The sequence below is a fragment of the Anomaloglossus baeobatrachus genome, chromosome 7 (genome assembly GCF_048569485.1).
Source record: "Anomaloglossus baeobatrachus isolate aAnoBae1 chromosome 7, aAnoBae1.hap1, whole genome shotgun sequence".
In the NCBI taxonomy this organism is placed as follows: domain Eukaryota; kingdom Metazoa; phylum Chordata; class Amphibia; order Anura; family Aromobatidae; genus Anomaloglossus; species Anomaloglossus baeobatrachus.
The window spans coordinates 51,997,598-52,018,969 of NC_134359.1; the positions used below are offsets into that span (position 1 = coordinate 51,997,598).

The following is a 21,372-nucleotide window of genomic DNA, read 5'->3' on the forward strand; positions in this document are numbered from 1 at the left end:
TGCTATGAAATAGATCTGAACATACACAGGTAGCAGTAGAAATAGTTTAGATTTTTCAAATCAACAGGACTTGTGAATTTCTACCAAAGATTTTTCCCTAAAGAAATCTGAATGAGGTGTCCGAACTTACCCTAAGGGCTCATTCAGACATCCATTTTACACGTGCGAGTGATATTCATGTTTTTCACGGATAGAACTTGTACCTGTATAGTCTATGATTCACTAATATGTCCTGGATTTTTCGCAGACCGCTTGGTCCTTGGAAAATCTCTGAGATATATACAATTTTGATCCGAGGGTCTGATCAAAATTGGAAATGCAAGTCTATGTCTCCATGAAAAAATCGGACTCACTCAGATGACATAAAAATTATTATTATTATTATTATTAATAATAATAATAAAATGTGGACTGATTTTTTTTCCTCTACGTATGAGAAAAACTGATGAAACCCAGAGCACGCTCTGATCAAAAAAATCAGTCTGTTTTCTCATACATGGAAAAAAAATGGATGTCTGAATGAGTCCTAATATTTTCTGTAGCAGAATCACTTGAGGAGTTCACACTAAAAGTAGAGATACTTTTACTGATTTTCCTTGTGGAGATCCGTCTATGGGGCAAGTTCCTGCAGAATAAAGTATTCTCCCTTCAGATAAGAGGAGAAAACTGTTCTTCTAGTGCCACCTATAGGTGACTGTTTTGTATGTTAATATCTGATCCTTTTAGTTGCGGTCTAAACAGCGACTTTGGTTGCATGACATTAAGTCACATTTAAGATTTTCTGTCATCATTTTAGGTGTGATTTGGTTTGACTTGCAACCAGCAGTTTTTTTTCTTGGGGTCAGTTGCCTCACACAACCTTAGGCCCGTTTCACACGTCAGTGAAAAACACAGACGTTTTTCACTGGCGTGTAAAACACGCACATGTCCCTGCGTGTGCCGTGAATTTCAGCACACGTGGGTTGTCTAAGTGCAATCCGGGCTCCGTTCTCCGTGGCCGGTGATTGCACTTAGAGATTCACTCACCTGCGCCCGCTCCCGCTGTCCGTGGTGCTGAATCCTCCCGCGATGCAGCATCCGGCCGGCGGTGACCCCTGCAGCAGCTGCTTCCGGGTCGGCTGTATCGCGCATAATGAATATGCGCGACAGTAATCAGCCGGCTCAGAAGCAGCAAGCTGCACAGGCTGCAGAGGACATCGCTGGACGCCGGGTGAGTTAAAATGTTTATTATTTTAAATGCACGTTTTTTTCTGGCACGTGTTTCACGGATCACACCACTGCGTGGTCCGTGGAACATCAGTGATGCCAGAAAAAAATGGACATGTCTTCGTGCGGCAATCACGCACACGCGGGTACGCTGCACGGAGACACGTGCAGTGATAAATCACTGACGTGTGAGCAGACCCATTCATTATAATGGGTCTGCGTATGTTAGTGATTCTGGTACGTTTAAAAAAAAGCACAAACGTCCCAGAATCACTGACGTGTGAAAGGGGCCTTAGGCTGGGGCCACATGAGAGTATGGCATGTGATGCATCTGATGCAATATGCTAATGACCCTCACTTCCTGCTGTGCTGCGAGTGTAAGCTGAGTGTCATGCCACAGTGATCCAATTCTGCAATCGGATCACAGCTGCAGAGGATAAGGCGGGCGCTGCGGAGGAGAGGGATGGGATGAATATTCCCATCTCCTCCATTGCCAGCTGATGTGATTATCGCACTGCACTCCGGTATCATCCTAATGCAGTCCGATGTTTCACTCGCACCCATAGACTTGTATGGGTGCCAGTGAAAATGTATTGGATTCCACCTGCAGCATGCTGCGACTGTTTTCTTGGTCCAATTAGGGCTGAGAACATAATTGCAGATAGGAACGGCCCCAAGAGTAACATGGGTCCGAGTGGAAAGCGATTTTTTTTATCGCATTCTACTCGGGCTGTTTTACTCTCCGTGTGTCCTTACCCTTATTCACAAACATACAATTCAACCTTGCGAACTTGGTATCACTCCACCAAAGTTACCATGTGCCAAACCAGAGAGAGGATTATCCCAAAATAAGTGCCCCTTGTCTGTACGGAAAAGGGATCTAGTTAGATGAAATTGGTAGATCATATTCATCACGACTTTGCAATTCTTACGACAATCTACAACTTGCGTGTTATAGATAGAGATGACGTTCTATAAGCTGAGGTCTATTATTTGTTGATATCACCAATAGGCAATAATAGGAAATATGACATACCTGTAGCTACATCATCGTAATATTGAAAAACGTTTAAAAATAGTCCTTCATTTACATTTGCACCGTACATTTATTACTTTAGAATTTTGCTAAAGAATGTAGAGAAGGGTAGACAATATATGAGCTTGTGTACCTTACAAAAAAAAGTATGATTTATAGTAACTATCCCCTGGAGGATCTGAAAGATTCTGCTCTACTTTTATATCTCAAGTATATTCAAGTTCTTTATATGTAAATTTAACGAGTGACTATCATTTTTTTTAAGATTCAATATACTACATTGACATGAGAAGTTTTGATCAGTGGGAATCCAGGTGTTAAGACTACTACATATTGCTAAAATAAGGGGATACAAAAAACACAGCTAATTTCCTTTGTTCAGCAGGCTTTTACTGGCCCACAGGTGAGTAGGTGAATTCCCTGGGAGGCCCTCTGAAGGAGTGTTAATGAGCAGTGCCAAAACACTAGATTTAATATTTATAGAGAAAATCATCATCTAATAATTTATTAATGAAACTACTTAGTTTAATACTATAAGAAAAATGGAGAAAAACGTGGACAGAAAAATAGTGCTAAAAATCCAAATTTTGTTTGATATTTTTTTAAAATGAATGAAAAACATATAAGGACAATTCAAATGAATAAGACAATGGCAACTCAGCCAGACAAATATGAAGCATCTAATAATTATGTACTTTACAGGTGAGAAAACACAGATGTTGTAGTATCATTTTCACCCACAGACTATATACAGTCATATGAAAAAGTTTGGGCACCCCTATTAATGTTAACCTTTTTCTTTATAACAATTTGGGACCTTCTTCCAAAATGTAACTGGCTTGTCAAAATGTGCTTTTGCATACCTCAGGCGACTCTGTTTGTAGCATGCTTGCAGAAACGGCTTCTTTCGCATCACTCTACCATACAGCTTCTCCTTGTGCAACGTGCGCTGTATTGTTGACCGATGCACATTGACACCATCTGCAGCAAGATGATGCTGCAGGTCTTTGGAGGTGGTCTGTGGATTGTCCTTGACTGTTCTCACCATTCTTCTTCTCTGCCTTTCTGATAGTTTTGTTGGCCTGCCACTTCTGGGCTTAACAAGAACTGTACCTGTGTTCTTCCATTTCCTTACTATGTTCCTCACAGTGGAAACTGACAGTTTAAATCTCTGAGACAACTTTTTGTATCCTTCCCCTGAACAACTATGTTGAATAACCTTTGTTTTCAGATCATTTGAGAGTTGTTTTGAGGAGCTCATGATGCCACTCTGACTCGCCCACCCCAGGGCTATGGGACACCCGGTGCCGGGCCGGACTAGTCCGGGGGACGTCAGTGGTGGCTGGGCCCGACTCCGTACCCTATTGGGGTCAACTAATATGGCTGCAGTGTTGGGGGTGATTAAAGTTTATAGTTTTCGTGACGCCACCTGTGGTTTGCGGCTATTAAGCCGCCGCTGCTGTATGAGGCCTCCGGGGCTGGTGGTATGGCAGCTTGGATGGTCCTGCTCCCCACAGGTGGAGCGGTGCCCCGGGGACACTGTTGGTGCTGGTAAGTGTCTATGCAGTTGCGGTGTAGTGTAGGGCCGACAGGGCGGTAAAAGGACCGGACACAAACAACAGTCTCTTTACCTTCTCCTCTTTTACTGTGCAAACGGTTAGTCCTGGGAGACCGTTACAGGTGGTAGAGGGCTCCGGCCGGCCTGGAAGTAGCTGGGGTCGTCTCTTTGGCCAGTCGAGTATGAGGCCTATTCCCTGCTCTTTCTTTGCTGTTATAGGACCCTCCACTTTGGGTTAGCAATGGCCCTCTTGCTGGTGGGACCGATGGTTCGTCCCTCTCCCTGTGTGGTAGGCTGCGCAGGCCCTCTCTGGTGCTTCTCTACTGGAGTCCACACTGGGCCTTGGTGGTGCAGCTGTACCTTCAGGTTGCTTATGGGCCAGGTGCTTGCAGCTCTCCTGCCCTTCGGATTCCGCTGCCAGGGAAGGATTTTACACCCTGGCAACCACAGACTCCGATGTCTGATTCTCTCCTGTGCCTCTCTGCCAATCCTGCTTCACTCGGCCAAGCTATTCCAGTTCCAGGCCCCAGTTCCACAGGACAGCACACTCTGCATCTTCACTCTCTGGACTCTCTTCACAGACTGAACACTAACTCCTCCCTCAGGTCTGGCTTGAGGAATGCTCCCTGGAACTCCAGGTTCAGAGCTCCCTCTGCTGGCCTGAGGGAGAAACTGCATTGGATGTTGGTACCTACTGGCCAATGATTTCCCCAATTACCTCCAGGCTCAGTATTAACCCTTTTGAGGGGGCAACACTGTTGTGGCGACCAGGTCCTGGGGCGCCACACTCCCCCTTAGTTAAAACCAGTACTCCCGGACTGAGGAAACAAAAAAACAAGAATATTTGAACATTTCATCCCATGGTGGGAGGCACATTTTCTTAAACGTTACAACTTAAATAACAACTATAATGAGTCTAGTGTGGCTCCCTGCCGGGTGTCCATTACACTGCTCCATAGGGGACCCGCCGCGATAAAACCCCCAACGTAGGCTCTGGGCGTGCATCAGAGCATTGATGACCCCACTCTATGCACGCCGGACGGGTTTTTTTTCAGGGGTGAAGAGCACACTGGTGCTAACTATATACAATTAAAGTGTTGGCCACCCATAGTCCAGTGGCCCAATTGTCCATTTACTTAATCACCTAAAATAAAACATTACATACAAGACATTTTTAAATAACTATATACACTCTGTTAGGTATTCTATTTTCTATGTTCTATACCTTGGAGGGGGCTGTCCCCTCGTGCTGCATTGGGACCTGCGTAGCTCTGGTGTTTGTCCCTGACTATTTGGAGTGTCTGCTACCTTAGTGCTACTGGTAGGCCTAACCGATAGGTATGCGTGATGGTTGCCTACGGAGTCTTAGATTCGCTATGGGTACGACAGGTTCACCACCGACAGGGGGTTGATTCTCCTGTTCCACTGCTGGCGTGACATCTATTGTTGGGACCAACTTGTCTTCAGGTGGATCCGGGACCTCTTCTGCTGCTGGTTTGACCATTTGCGAGAATGTCAATACTGGTACCACTATAGCATTATTTATTCGGGTCCATGTTTTGGGGAATTTTCCAAGTATTGTTTGGATCATCTCTTCCTCTTTTTCTTGAATTTGGGAACTTTTTTGTACTTTTTCTACTTCCTTCTGGATTTTGCACTGTTCAGGGCACACTTTCAGGCGGTCTCTAGAAACTGCTTGATAGGTCTTGCCTTCATCTTTGCTTATGAGACACACTTTACTATTGTCAAAATTGGAGGGAATAATGGTGTAGGGTTCATTCTCCCACTGATCATCTAATTTATGTGTTCTCCGCTTTTTCTTGAGGACCTGTTCTCCAGGTGCTAAGGGAGTTGCTGGGGCTGTTTGATTGTAGTTCTTTTCTTGTCTCATTCTGGCTTGGGACAGGTTCTTGTCCACGCATTCCTGAACTTTGCGGTACTGTTGTTGTCGCTCTGTATCCCAATCTTCTATCTCTTGAACCGCTTCAGGTGACACAGTTCCCATTTCAAAGTCTACAGGTAACCTGCCAGGTCTTGCTCGCATCAGGTACGCAGGGCTGCAGTTGGTCGAGTTTACTGGGATATTATTGTACAAGTCCACTAGATCTGGTAACTTCTCTGGCCATTGGTTTCTTTCTTCCAGAGGTAGAGCCTTGAGCAAATCAATAACCACATGGTTCATTTTCTCGCACAATCCATTGATTTGGGGGTGGTACGGTGTTGTTCTTATTTTCTTACAGCCGTACATGTTATAGAACTCTTGGAACACTTCTGCCTCGAATGCAGGGCCTTGGTCAGTCAGGATAACCGTGAGGTCGACAAAAGTATGCTTGAAATGCTCGAGCTGCTGTTCTGGCTGTCTGGTCTTTCTCAGGCACTACTACCAGGAAACGAGAGTAATGGTCCACAATGGTGAGGGCGTAAACATAGCCTGACCGGCTTGGTGTTAACTTCACGTGGTCCAGGGCCACCAACTCTAGGGGCTGCTTTGTGACGATTGGCTGTAGGGGAGACCTCTGGCTGGAATCATCCTTCCGCCTCAGGTTACATGGACCACAGTCTCTGCACCACTTCTCGACTGCCTTTCTCATGTGCACCCAGTAGAACCGATCACGGAGTAGGACCTCCAACTTCTTCCACCCGAAGTGTCCTGCTCTGTCATGGTAAGCTGCTAGAACCATTGGAGCATCCCTCTGTGGGACCACTATCTGCCAGACGAGTTCATTCGTTTGCCAGTTGACATATCTCTTGCATAGCTTGCCTTTGTAGAGAAAAAGTTTTCCCCTCTCCTTCCACAGACGAGTTCATTCGTTTGCCAGTTGACATATCTCTTGCATAGCTTGCCTTTGTAGAGAAACAGTTTTCCCCTCTCTTTCCACAGCTGTTGAGCTTCTTGTGGAGCGTCGGGACCAAGATTGGTTTCGGCTTGTGCCAGCTTTTCTTTAACTAATCGGACGGCTGGGTCACTGTCCTGGGTTTCTTCCCATTTATGGTGGAGTAATGGGTTGATAGAAACCTCTTGCTGACTCGAGCGCTTTCTTCTTACAGCATGCTCACACTGGGAGACACCTTGTCCATGGAAAGCTGGTAACTCTATCTCTTCCAGTTCATCCAGGTCTTCTCCAGACTCGAGTACATTCTGGACAGCGCATCCACATTGTTATTCTTCTTGCCAGCCCGGTACTTGATGGTAAAGTCAAAGTTGGACAGTCGAGCCATCCATCGCTGTTCTAGGGCACCTAGCTTAGCTGTTGCCAGGTGAGTCAATGGATTGTTGTCCGTGAAGATGGTAAACTTGGCCGACGCCAGATAGTGCTTGAAGCGGTCAGTCACTCCCCAGACAATCGCGAGGAACTCCAGCTTGAAGGAACTAGTTTTCTGGATTCCTTTCTGTGGGATGAAGCTTCCTACTGGCGTAAGCTATCACCGTCTCTCTGCCTCCCTGCACCTGGGACAGAACTGGTCCCAATCCCACGTTGCTGGCGTCTGTGTACAGTACAAACGGCTGGCTGTAGTCAGGGAAGGCCAGAATTTCTTCTCCAGTGAGAGCCATTTTTCAGCCGAACAAAGGATGCTTCTATTTGGCTGTTCCATTCAAATGGAGGGCTTTGCTTCTTAGCCTTCTTTGGCTGGCCCACCAGGAGATCTTGAAGAGGCGCTGCTATCTTTGTGAAACCATCTATGAACCTTCGGTAGTAGCTCACCAGCCCAAGGAACTGCTGCACCTCCTTTACCGTGGTGGGTCTTGGCCAGTCCTTGATTACTGTGACTTTCTCTGGATCAGGTGCCACACCTTCTGCGCTGACCACATGACCCAGGTACTGTACCTTTGGCTTCAAGAGGTGACATTTGAACGGCTTTATCTTCAGGCCATACTCTGACAAGGACTCGAACACTTCTGCTAAGTGCCTCAGGTGGTCTTCATAGGTCTTGGAGTAGATTATGACGTCATCCAGGTACAATAGCACGGTTTCAATGTTGTAATGGCCTAAGCAGCACTCCATCAATCTCTGAAATGTTCCTGGGGCGTTGCAGAGCCCGAATGGCATACAGTTGAACTCGCAGAGGCCCATTGGTGTTGTGAATGCAGTCTTCTCCTTGTCCGCCTCTGCCACGGGAACCTGCCAATACCCACTGGTGAGATCCAAGGTGGAGAAATAGTTAGCTGATTTCAAAGCTGCTAATGATTCTTCTATTCTGGGTAATGAATAAGCATCTTTATGTGTAATGCGGTTAATTTGCCTATATTCAACACACATTCTCATTGTGCCATCTTTTTTCTTTACGAGCACTAAGGGAGCTGCCCAGGGGCTACAACTATCTCTGATAACCCCAGCCTCCTTCATTTCCCGTAACATTTCTTTGGCACGCTGATACTGTGCTGGGGGTACAGGGCGGTATCTCTCTTTAATGGGATGATGGTCACCAGTGGGGATTTGATGTTTAACCCCTTTTACCTGCCCAAAGTCTAGAGGGTGTTTGCTGAAGACCCGCTCGTATTCCTGTACCACCCGGTAAACCCCATGCTTTTGGTGTGAGGGGGTGGAGTCGGTGCCCACATGTAATTTTTGGCACCAGTCCTCCAGCTGTCCCTTGGAGCCATTGCCTTCCGCCTGGTCGGACGGGATCAAGGGTTCCACTGCTTTGATGGTATTGTTACTGACAGTGTACAGTTTTGCTACAGTGGCATACCGGGGCAATTTGGCCTCCTCCTCCCCACAATTCAGGACGCGGACGGGCACTCTTCCCTTGCGGACGTTTGCTACCCCTCTGGCTATCGGGACTCCAGGCCTACTGTCTGAATACACAGGTTCCACCAGGGCCTGGTAATCTTGACCCTTGAGGCCTATTGCTGCCCGACACCTTATCAACATTTCACTTTTTGGGGGAATTGCAATGGGGAGAGGGTCACTTACCCTTACACTGCCTATTTATCCTCCGGGCAGCTCTACCTGCTGCCTTCTCATCAGGGCTCTGATCTCCCTCTGTAGGGCACTCTGCTGCCCGGATCTGGCATTTTCAGATGCCTGCTGCAACAAAATTATCACTTCGGCAAGACAATTTTCCATCACATTTGTACCAATGGTTAGCAGTGGGTTAGATTCTTTGCGATCAATATCTACAATTATCATCCCCTGACATGGCAATTCTACCCGCCCCACTTTAATGGTTACTTCCTTATACCCAATTTGAGGCAAGGGCTGACCATTACTGGCCACAATTGTTAAATCATCATCTGGGCCATGGTCAATGTCTGAATCAGCCCAATATCTTTTGTACAGTTTATAAGGGATGGTTGTTACCTGGGACCCCGTATCCAGGAGGGCATTCAGAGGGATCCCATCCAGCACAATAGGAAGGACCGGTCGTCCTCCCACATACTTGCTGTGACTGGGAGTTGAGCCGGGATTTCTTACACCTGGGGGTTGGCTCCTGGCCCCAGGGTCGGCCCATTTAAAGGACAGTACCTCGCTATGTGGCCCGCCTGGCTGCAGCGGCGGCAGATCGGTTGTCCAGCTGAATCATACCGGTCTGTGTCTTTTCCTCGGGTCGGCGGAATCCTCCTCTGCCGCATCCTGTTCGTGACACCAAAGTTGACTCGCCCACCCCAGGGCTATGGGACACTCGGTGCCAGGCCGGACTAGTCCGGGGGACGTCAGTGGTGGCTGGGCCCGACTCCGTACCCTATTGAGGTCAACTAATATGGCTGCAGTGTTGGGAGTGATTAAAGTTTATAGTTTTCGTGACGCCACCTGCTATTTGCTATTAAGCCGCCGCTGCTGTATGAGTCCTCCGGGGCTGGTAGTATGGCAGCTTGGATGGTCCTGCTCCCCACAGGTGGAGCGGTGCCCCGGGGACACTGTTGGTGCTGGTAAGTGTCTATGCAGTTGCGGTGTAGTGCAGGGCCAACAGGGCGGTGAAAGGACCGGACACAAACAACAGTCTCTTTACCTTCTCCTCTTTTACTGTGCAAACGGTTAGTCCTGGGAGACCGTTGCAGGTGGTAGAGGGCTCCGGCCGGCCTGGAAGTAGCTGGGGTCTTCTCTTTGGCCAGTCGAGTATGAGGCCTACTCCCTGCTCTTTCTTTGCTGTTATAGGACCCTGCACTTTGGGTTAGCAATGGCCCTCTTGCTGCTGGGACCGATGGTTCGTCCCTCTCCCTGTGTGGTAGGCTGTGCAGGCCCTCTCTGGTGTTTCTCTACTGGAGTCCACACCAGGCCCTGGTGGTGCAGCTGTACCTTCAGGTTGCTTATAGGCCAGGTGCTTGCAGGACAAATAACCTCATTTCAATCCAGAAATATTACTCAGTCCATCAGTTATTAGATACATGAAACTGAAATAGCCGTTGGAAAAACCCAAATTGTTATAAAGAAAAAATGTTAACATTAATAGGGGTGCCCAAACTTTTTGATATGACTGTACAGTAAAGCACATAATATAGGCAAAAAAAGCCTATAGTAAAGAATCTAAAATGTGGCCAGTGGTAAAAAAAACCTGAAATGAAGTCCCCTTTGGCCTGAGACCCATAAAGGAAATCTGGCACAAAGACATCCAGTCAAAAATAATAATGAGTCTGCAATGATAAGTAATATATAAGCACCAGAAAAGCATTATTTACCCAGATGAGTCAGGTGCAGGGAGCTCCAATGGGTACCCCAACGCACGTTTCGCATGTCTAATTGCTCACTTTGTCAAGGGGGTTTCTACTAGTTTAATACTATGTAGAAACAGAAGTGAACGTCTGTACTAGGATCAAGTGGGCCCCTAGATTCAATGTTACTGGTGGGCTCTTGCCATCCCAGTTTGACATTGTTGTTAAGATTTTGGTTGAGACTTGTTCAGCTCTGATTGAAAAATGTATTGCCCAATAGACTTTTTATAGCCATGGTCACAGCTCGCTCCAAGGACCAGAAGAGCCATGTAAAGCTGATCAGAGACCTAGGGGCACAGAGTTAATTTGAGAGTTTGTACTCTTTCATAGTAAATGTTCAGTAAGGGTCAAAGCATCTAGAATCGCCCAGAACAAAACTTCTGATGTCACTGTAAATTGTCAGCAATTTTAGAATATGGGGAATCCACTTTAATTATTGTTAAATCATTACTGATAAAATTATAGATAGTCAATGCTTTTTTGTTAAAGCAATTGTAGATCTTGGAGCTTAAATTATTGTATTTTATTCCCTCAAGATATATAATGACCATCCAGAATTTGAATGGCCAGAGGTAAATACCAACATCTCTGCCACAGCAAGCAGAGTCCATGATGGTATAAGTTCATCATTGAAAACGGAACACACAGCAAAATCTGCTCAAACTAAGTCTGTCCGTTTTGGAAGTTTAGAAGAGTTTCCACTTCCTCCTCCTCCTCCTCCTGATATTTTAGAGACAGATGAAATAGCAGATTTTTCCCAGTCCCCAGAACCTCCAAACTCTACTGAAAGAAATGCATCAGGTGCCCCCAAAGATGTATATTCAAAGCAAAGAAACTTGTATGAGCTGAAACGTTTATATAAACATATCCATCCAGAAGTGAGGAAGAGTTTAGAAAAAGAATATATTAATCAGGTTTCAGATATTGAAACTAGTCAATATGAGCAAAAAGGTGAGGTGCAACATACAAGATCTGTATTTGAAAATCCTGCTGGCAGCCCCCAAAAATGTCTTAGTCCCGAAAGAGAATATTTGGAATGGGATGAAATCTTGAAAGGAGAGGTGCAGTCTATGAGATGGGTTTTCGAAAATCAACCTTTAGATACAATTAGAGATGAGTCACCTGAACAAAGTCATATTAAAAGCATTGGAGAACAAGAAATTATAGCCGGAGGAGATGTCAAATATACAACATGGATGTTTGAGACACAGCCAATTCATGCCCTTGGAATGGATTCATCAAGCTCTTTGGAACAAGCTGAAAAAGTACCGGAGCTTGCTAGAGGAGATGTACGAACTGCAACATGGTTGTTTGAAACACAGCCATTAGACGCTTTGAACAAAATTTACAAGGAAAATGATTCTGACACAATTTTTGCTTCCGAAGATATTCATGGCGGTGATGTAAAAGCTGGTAGATACTTCTTTGAAACTCGGTACAATGACAGGTCACTTTCTTCTGATGAAATGAATATGCTGAGACTAAGAACAGAACTTCAAGATTTTAAAGGGGATGTGAGAAGAACTGTAAAACAATTTGAAACCGACCCTAAATATGTTTTACAAGACAGTTCTGGGAAAGTACTTGAAATAACAACTATCTGCAAGGAAGACATTGAAAAAGGAGATGTTAAGACAGCCAGATGGATGTTTGAAACACAACCTTTGGACATGATTAATCAAGATAAAACTCAGGTCAAAGTTGTCAAGGGCATATCTATGGAAGAGACTATTAAAGGTGGAGTAGGAAAGGCAAAGTGGCTATTCGAGACACGTCCCTTGGACACAATTAAAGAGGAAGACGATTCTGTTACTCAAAAGGAAGCCATCATTGGTTCAGATGTCTATCAAAAATGTTGGATTTTCGAAACCCTACCAATGGACATTTTGAAAGACAATGCTAATGAAAGACCTCTAGAGGGCGAGGAGATAATAGGTGGTAATGTCAGTAATACTAAATATCTATTTGAAAATGTACCAATGGATGAACTTAAAGAAAATGCTGAAGTAGGTAAACTTAAAAAAGTAATCAACACAGAAGAGGAAAAAGGGGACGTTCGGCATCAAAGATGGGTTTTTGAAACGCGCCCACTTGAACAGATTAGGGAGGAAAAGAAAGAATATATTAAGACTGTCCATCTTGATGAAATTGAGAAAGGAGATGTTAGTACCTGCAGAAATGCATTTGAGAGGGAAGATTGGCAAACAGATAATTCCTCTTATAAAATTCAGATCGAAAATGTTGATAAGGGAGCTGTCCAGCTTAATAAGAAACTTTTTGAAACAACACCTCTGTATGCTATACAAGATAAATTCGGACATTATCACGAAGTTAAAACAATTCGTCAAGAAGAGTTAGTGAGAGGAGATGTAAGGACGTATCAATGGATGTTTGAAACAATTCCAATTGATCAGTTTGGAGAAAGCGTTGAAAACTACCAAGTGATCAGAGGAATCTCTTCTCAAGAAGTACAATCTGGGGATGTCAAAAAGGGAAAGTGGCTTTTTGAGACACAGCCACTGGATTCTATTAAATACTTTAGCCATAATGAAGGTGAAGAGTTAGTGCAAAACCAGAGAAATGATATTGTCAAAGGTGATGTGAGGACTTGTAAATGGCTGTTCGAAACACAACCGATGGGAGACCTGTATGAAAAACAAGTAACGATGACAAGCAGTGAGGAGATTCAGAAGGGAGATGTGAAAACTTGCACATGGCTTTTCGAAACTCAGGCGCTTGATGCAATCCAAGATGAATCAGAAAGGTCACATTTGGAGAAGGAGGAAGTCATAGGTAGTGATGTGCAATCAGTTTGCTTCCTTTTTGAGACGCAAAATTTAGAACAAATACAAGGAGAAGAGAAGAAAGACTTCAAAAGAGTGGTTGAAATTGATGTTCAGTCTGGAGATGTCTCTTCGATGAAATATATTTTTGAAAACCAAGCACTAGATCAAATTAGTTCTAGTTCACAAGAAGTTCTCGAAAGAATGAAAAATGTTAAGTCTGAAGATGTCCAAAAGGGAAATGTCTTGAATTGTCGATGGCTTTTTGAGAATCATTCAATCGATCGGATCAATGAAAATCATGAGCAGAATAAAGAAGCCTATACAATCACAGATGTCCAAGGTGGGAACGTAAGAAAAGGATGTTTCATCTTTGAAACTTTTTCATTAGACCAAATTAAGGATGAGAGTTCAGAAAGTACCAACAGAACAGTGAATGTGGATGAAATATTAAAAGGTGATGTGAAAAATTATACTATGTTGTTTGAAACTCAGCCCCTTTATGCTATTCAAGATAAAGAAGGATTTTACCATGAAGTTACAACGGTAAAGAAAGAAGAGGTCATCGATGGTAATGTTCGTGGAACAAGATGGCTGTTTGAAACAAAACCTTTAGACTCTTTCAATGATTCGAGCGAAGTGTTTCTTATCAAAGCTGTGACACAGGAGGATATTCAAAGAGGAGATGTAAGTTCTGTAAGATGGAGATTTGAAACTCAATCGCTAGATAAGATTTCCGATGAAGAGAAATCAGAGTTTCACACCATTGAAAATATCATAGGTGGTGATGTAAGAGGCAACAAAGAGCTATTCGAAAATGAGAAAAATAACCAGTTTGTGCGAACAGTGAGCATTAGTGAGATAAAAAAGGGCAACGTTAAGACATCTACTTGGTTGTTCGAAACCCACACTCTCAATGAACTTCATGGAGAAAATTATGAAGACATAAAGAGAGTGACAATGGAAGATATCCAAAAGGGAGATGTGCAAGAAGCTGTGTGGCTTTTTGAAAATCAAAACTTGGATTCAATTCGAGAAATTGATGAAACTGAGAGAAAAACACTGAAGGAAGAAATTCCACAAGCTGATGTTAGAACAACAACATGGCTTTTTGAGACCACACCATTACATGAATTTAATGAGTTTAAAATGCAAAGAGAAGAAGTCATTGGAAAGAGTATTCAAGAAACACTAAGAGAATTGTACAGCCAACAAATGGTTAAGTCCCATGGGATTATTTTGGAAGCAGATGAAATTGGTGATGTCCGTATGGCCAAGTTTCATCTAATGAATCAGGAAGTTCCAAAGATAGAAAAGCAAGAGATTATAAGGGGAGATCTTCGTAATATAATGATGAACTTGCTGTCTCAGCAATCATCTACTGAAAGAACAGTTCTGTTAAATGAGGAAGAAAAGGGCAACATCAATTTGACAAAATCACAGTTAATTAATCAATCATCTGACATACAAGGAATGCAGGAGGACATTATTGGAGGAGATATCCAGGAAGCCATAAAAAACCTTCTCAGAAATGAAGATTTTGTGAAGCAAGGAATTCTTATTCAAGAGAGCGAGAAAGGTGATATAAAAATGACGATCTACTCTCTATTTAATAAGGATGACAACCGTGATATTCAGCGGGATGAAGTAATAAGTGGGGATATAAAACGTGCAATTTACAACTTAAAGACCTCTGTCATAACTGGAGAAAAGAGAGATAAGGTTAGAATAGAAGATTCAGAAAGAGGAAATGTCCAGTTTTTTACAACTTGCATTGAATCCGGAGCGTTAGACTACTTAAAAAAGCTTCACGGAGAATTTGAGGATGTAGTGGTAGAAAATAACAATGAAGACATTCTTGGAGGTGATGTTGAAGGTACAAAATTATTGCTTAAACGGCAACGATCCCAAGTTGAACGAACCGTTGATGAAACAGATATCATCCCCGGAGACGTATATAATACAGTTAAGGTTTTTATGACTGAGCAAGAGAATAAATCATTTGATGCAAATAAAGAAGAAATTGTTAAAGGTAATTTGCAAGCAACCTTAAGTTCTCTCAGCCAAGCTATAAATCAGGCTGCAGTGGTACAGAAAGAAGAGATTATCAAAGCTGATCTCCCAGCAACACTGAAGTCTCTTACTGAATCACAGTATCAAGTCAAGGATACGGAAAAGCCAGATGTCATCCCTGGAGATATTCAAGGAACCATTGATTCTTTAGAAAAATCTGTAAAGCAGAAGACTGAGTTTGTTAAGGAGGAGGTTATTCATGGCAATGTTGAAGCTGCAATGAAATCTTTGAAAGAAGCACAACAGTCTGTAAAGCAAATAGAAAAAAACGACATAATCAGAGGTGATATAAGTGCCACCAAGCAAAGTCTATTGGACTCCTCCACAGAACGGAATTATGTTCAACATCAGGTCAGCATTCAAGGTGACGTAAAAAGTACAATGAAGACATTTCTACAGCCTTCCACTCAAGAAGTCCAACGGAGAGCGACCATTGAGGGCAATGTGAAAGACACGATTAAAACATTTGTACAATCTAGTGAAGAAAATGAACTTTCTTATAAAGGAGGCATGGCAGATTCAAAAGCTATAACTGTGGATATCGATAACCAACAGATATCCAAAATTGATCAAAAAAGTCTACAAAATGTTAATAATGTGCAACACAAAATTTCCGATGCTAACATAAAAACTGATTACAAAAGCACACAGAATATTAATACTTTGGAGCAGAAAGTGACTAACACGAGAAAAAACGAGCAAAGAAAATTTTATAATTCACAAAAAGCTTCAATCGGCAAAACCCAGAATAAAAGTAAGATCGATTCCGATGCCCAAATCGTAGAATTTCCTGGAGAGCAAAGTTTCTCTGTTGAAGACTTTAACAAGATTCAAAAAGAGAAGTCACATATGGACCTAATCAACCAAAATAAGATAACGAATGAAAGTAAACTGGTTTCCAGTGCCAAGTCTGCTAGAACCACCGTAGTGGATGTGACTGATACTAGAAGCTTCCAAAAATCAGACCTTAGTAAGAAGCATGTGACAAATAAGCAATCTCTCCAGTCCACAAAAATGGTTTCGGGCAATACATACAACATTCAGAATGCACAGGTTTTGGATACTATCAATAACAATGTAGATATTTCACAGAGAGAAGATCAATCGCTGGATAAGATTTCTTTGCAAAACGAAACTCAAAATAAACATGTGATCAAAAGAAAAGCAGTCCAAGAGTGCAGTGAAAGCAGCAAAACTATATCTACAAGAGGTGGTCATCAGCTGACAAAGAATATGAAAGCTACAAATGATATGGAAAATAAATTAATTAGCTTTCCACCTCCTCCCCCACAATTACCACCTTCGGTGGTAGAACCTCCACTTGCACCTACTCCTCCACCCCCTCCGCCACCACCGCCACCACCATTGCCAATTCATTTTTCTCTTAAAGCATACACTGAACCCGAATATTTTCCGTCTCCTCCTCCACCAGTAGCAGATAAGTTGGATAATGATATTTATCCACCACCACCAGTAACACCACCTCCAATAGTAAAAAGCAAAGAGCAAAACAAAGCATCAACTGTTAGAAAAACGGGCTTTCAATCTCATGAGAAATCAGTCATAACCAGCAAAGAATCAATGACCCAATTAAACAAATTTATGTCAGAACAATCAAATAAAGAAGTAGCACAGAAATCTACGGAAAAGGAAAAATATAAGAAGATGGTAAATCAAGGACCCGATGTGCTTCCTAAGTCTAAACTGCCCATCTTTCATACTAAATCAGCAACTGCGTCTAGCACAAAGACTAATGAAAGCAAAATAATGGCAAAACAATCAAAGACGTCTGAACGTGAGCAAATATCTAACATTAATCAGTCTCATTCAGGAACTTCTGAACAATCAGAACTTCATAAAGAAATAGCTGTAAATAGTCAAATAAGCTTAAAATCCAAGCAAAAAATGTTGTATTCACCAGTCATATCTCCAGAATTAAAAACTCAGACTTTATCATCTGATTCTAAAGTCTTTGACCAAGAAGAGGAATTCAGTAACAAAATTGAGGACATTAGTCATTCAATTGCCCAAGACTATGATCAAATGGTTTGTGATCAGGAACTTGAAAGAATTCATGAGGAGTCTTTAAAACCCAAGAAAAAAGTTATCGTTTCATCTCAAACCGGTAATAATTTAACCCAAATATCAAAACTCAGCACAAAAAACATGGACACTAGCCAAGTAAATGAAAGTAAGACATCCGTATCAGGGACAATGAGTTCTGTACGTGCAGAAAATATAAACATCACTCAATTCAGTGATCAAGACTTAGATCAATTGACCTGTGATCGTGAATTAGAAAAAATCCATGAAGAAACATTAAAACCCAAGAGAAGGTTGTTCACTCCATGTATGATGTCTCCATCTATAACGCCGATCCCGAAACCGAAAACATATGCCAGAAAATTTAAGACGCCTTTAATGATTGCAGAAGAAAAATACCGTCAACAAAGGGAAGAAATGGAAAAAAATAAAAATAAAACTGTATCTCAGGTTTATGTTTCGACATCTCCAGGAATACAAAGGAAACACGTCTCAGCAGAGAGTAAGACCACCCATTCATTGACAACAGATTTATCAAAAGTAGCAGTGACACCAACAAAGGAGGTAACTAATACACAATACCAAGTGAACACAAATAATATATTTTCCACTGAAGCATCTGAAGAGTCATATAATAAAAATAAACAAAATGTGACACAACCAGTGGCATCATCATCGGCAACAATAGCCAGCACTGTCCCGAAAGGTCAAATAATCTCAAAAGAAGCCCAAATGATTCAGCAACAAAGCTCTCAGGGTTTCAAAGAATCGAGTGCACAGGAGTATACAAGTAAACATGTTTTTAGCAAAATAGAAAAGTCAAAGCAGATGGATCAGTCTGAAGTGACAAGAGTGGCTTCTCCTAAAATCACTAGTACTGTTGACAGGGAAGGCCAAGAAACAGCAAAGTCTGAAATTAATGTTCAAGATGCAAATAGTGTAGGAGGTTTGCAGCATGTTGACCATAGAGCGCTTGTGATGAGGCAGAAGGTACATGAAGAATCTCATACCAGCAAAAAAACTGAAAGTAGGAGGAGTCAAGAAATAAAAACACAATCCATGTCTCAAATCTCAGAACAAAAGCAGATTCAAAATATGGGTAACATCCAAGCAATGACTAATGAGAAAGAAACAAAAACAGTCCCAAACCAACTTATGGGCTTGGGTGGCACAGTGACCAAAACTATAGAGTCACCAAAACTTCAAAGAAAACTCCAAATCAAAAAAGATCAAGTAAAAAGTGAAGTTGAGGTCAAGAAGAACATCTCTGCAGCTGCTGGTCAGACAGAAAAAACAAAAAACATTGCAAAACCCCAGATCCATCACCATATGTCCCCTCTTCCGCCACCGTCACCATCACGCTCTAAAGAACCTCTTGTAGCAGTAGAAAGTGTTGCCAAAAACTCTGCTTCAGAAGAAAAAGAATCAGCTGCCACAAAAGAGAGCTTGCAAAGAAGCCTGAACGTCCATTCTGAATCACAAAACAAACAGGAGATGAAATCCACAGATGTTATTGAATCCTTTCGAAAATGTGAAGAGCTGCAGCAGACAATGTCTTATGCAAAAAAAATGGAATCAGATCCTCAGATGTTAAGTATTAACACATTTAGAACTTTCCTAAACATTGTTCCCACCTGGTTAATCAGCCAGGAAAGAAAAAACAAAATAGCAGATCTGGCGGCATCCAGCAATATGGTTGATATTACAGAGCAAGTATCGTACATTAAAAACCAAGCAATGGACATGAAGTCAAATTTGGAAGAAAATATTCAAGCTGCTATGAAATCCTCTTCATTTGTGAAACGAAAAAATGTGTCCAGTACTCAAAGCGAATCATCACAAAAACAAATTACTACGGTAGCAAAAAAAGTTGAGACAACAAGCAGGCAAAGAAAGATCAGTAATGACCTCGGAAGACTTCCAACTGACATGAAGCAGACTGATATTAGGGCTTGTTCTCCTCTCCTGAGGATGAGATCTCCATCCCCTACTTATATAACTATAGAATCTACTGTAAGACGTACTGATTCCCCACTGAAAGACAGAGTTCCTTCTTCATCTCCACTCCCTAAAGATCCAGTAACAATTCCAATGCCTCCACGCCGTTCGGCAACACCCAAATCATCATCTCCTTCACCGTCTCCACAAAAAAGTCGTTCTGAACAACTGGCAAAACTAAAAGACACCACTGTAAAACTTTCTCAAGGAGCATCCCAACCTCGAGCAATCACTCCTATTCCTGTTGTAGTTGAAAAAAAATGTGAAATAGTACATTCTCCTGCTACTTTGCGAAGGCAACTTAAAATAGAAAGCCACACCAAAGAGTCTTTGAGAACTACACCAGTTCCTTCAGAAGTGACTGTCAGCACAGTGGAGGACCGAAAAGAAATTTACGAAGAAGCTAGGTTGTCCGAAAAACAACAAACACACTCAGAGAAAGATCCAACACACATTCCAAAATGGCTGGGCCGAGACATGGATACTTTGGATGGAAGATCAATCTCACAGAAAACTAAGCTCCCTACAGATCAGGTGTTTGATACAAAAATGAAAAATGTTTACATGAAAGATGGAGAGAACTTTACCAGGAAGACTTCCCTAGGTGGTGGAATTGAAGGACACATGACTACATCGAAGGAAAGTGCAAGTTCTGATTTTAAGCCTCCAAGTAGTAAATTTCAAAGTGAACACAAGAAGGCAGTACCCAAGGAAGGCCAAAGGGCATTTAATGAGCCACCTTCACAAGGGAAGGTCAGGACTGTTCCAATAAAACAGATTAGAGATCACAGGGAGAATACTTCCAAGCAAATATTTATGAATCGGCATGATGAGAGTCAAGAACATTTATTCAAACCCATGATGCATCCGGAAACTATATTACAAGCCTCTGGTGTTGAGAAGATGGAGAGCAAGGTGACCAGGTCAAGAACTTCACAGAACGCTGAAGGCATGAAAACCGGATTTGAATTCAAGCATGCACCTCCAACGTACGAAGATGTCATATCAGGTCACATGCTCGACATTTCAACTACTGAATCCCCAGAAGAAATACTGAAGAATTTTCAAAAGACCTGGGAAGAAAGTGAAAGAGTATTTAAGAGTCTTGGCTATACTGTCTCAGACACATCCGAGGTGATAAGCAGCTATCATCAGGAGGAATTCAGAACCGGTAAATAGACGTATGGTTTGAGGAGTCCATAACAGACTAAAAAGATTGTAACGTGTAGTGATTTTTGCTTGTCCATTAGGATAATATAATACATTATTAAATACTAACAATACAGATTACTTTTCTGTATCTACTTTCTTTCCTGTTTTCTTCCTGAAGGCTTCTTCCTAACCTCATGCTGTGTGTGTGTTTGTGACTAACAATGACTGCTGTGTTGACTGTAAAACAGAGATGAATCGCAAGGTAAAATTGACATTATATTCTGCATATATTTGTCTGCATGTTAATTGTTCCCATTAAACATGTTTCTGCATATGATTTCCTAATTGCATGAAATATTGTGAAATTACAGACGTGTAATCTAACAGCGGAACATGACACAGGCAACAAATAATAATATTCAGACATAAAATGTACTGCAAATGCAAAGATAGGAAAGTAAAAAGCTGTCAAAGTCATCTTCCAAGTAGACGAACAGTTACAAAGAATGTATTTTGCCCCTAAGCAGCCAACCTATCAGTGCACTAGATAAACATTGAATAGACTGCAATATGCACTTTGTAATGCTCCACTTCTCCTGAGGGGGCACTGCAAGAGAATTTAACACTTGCTTACAATTTACCCTGCAGATTACCGCTCCGTTCTTGCTTTTTCAGCCTTTTTCATTGGTTAATGAGACTTGTTTACTGATATTTTGGAAATCTCCACTATTTTTCCCAGTTTCATTCAGTTGATGTCTTGTTTGACTTCAATCACATCATGTTTTATGATTAGGGATAACGGCATATAGGTCACTATAAACTAGCGTTATATACAATTTTAGCTTTTTATGATATATATATATACACTGTA

The 21,372-nt window shown here is 42.2% G+C and overlaps 1 protein-coding gene across 2 annotated transcripts in view; it reads left to right on the plus strand.

Moving 5' to 3' along the window:
• XIRP2 (xin actin binding repeat containing 2) overlaps positions 1-21,372 on the plus strand; it is a 263,945-nt gene that overhangs the window by 224,760 nt on the left and 17,813 nt on the right. For both annotated transcript variants that reach the window (XM_075317287.1, XM_075317289.1), the window contains exon 7: positions 10,989-20,520. In XM_075317287.1, the coding sequence (XP_075173402.1) occupies positions 10,989-20,520 (9,532 nt within the window). The remainder of the gene's footprint in view (positions 1-10,988; positions 20,521-21,372) is intronic.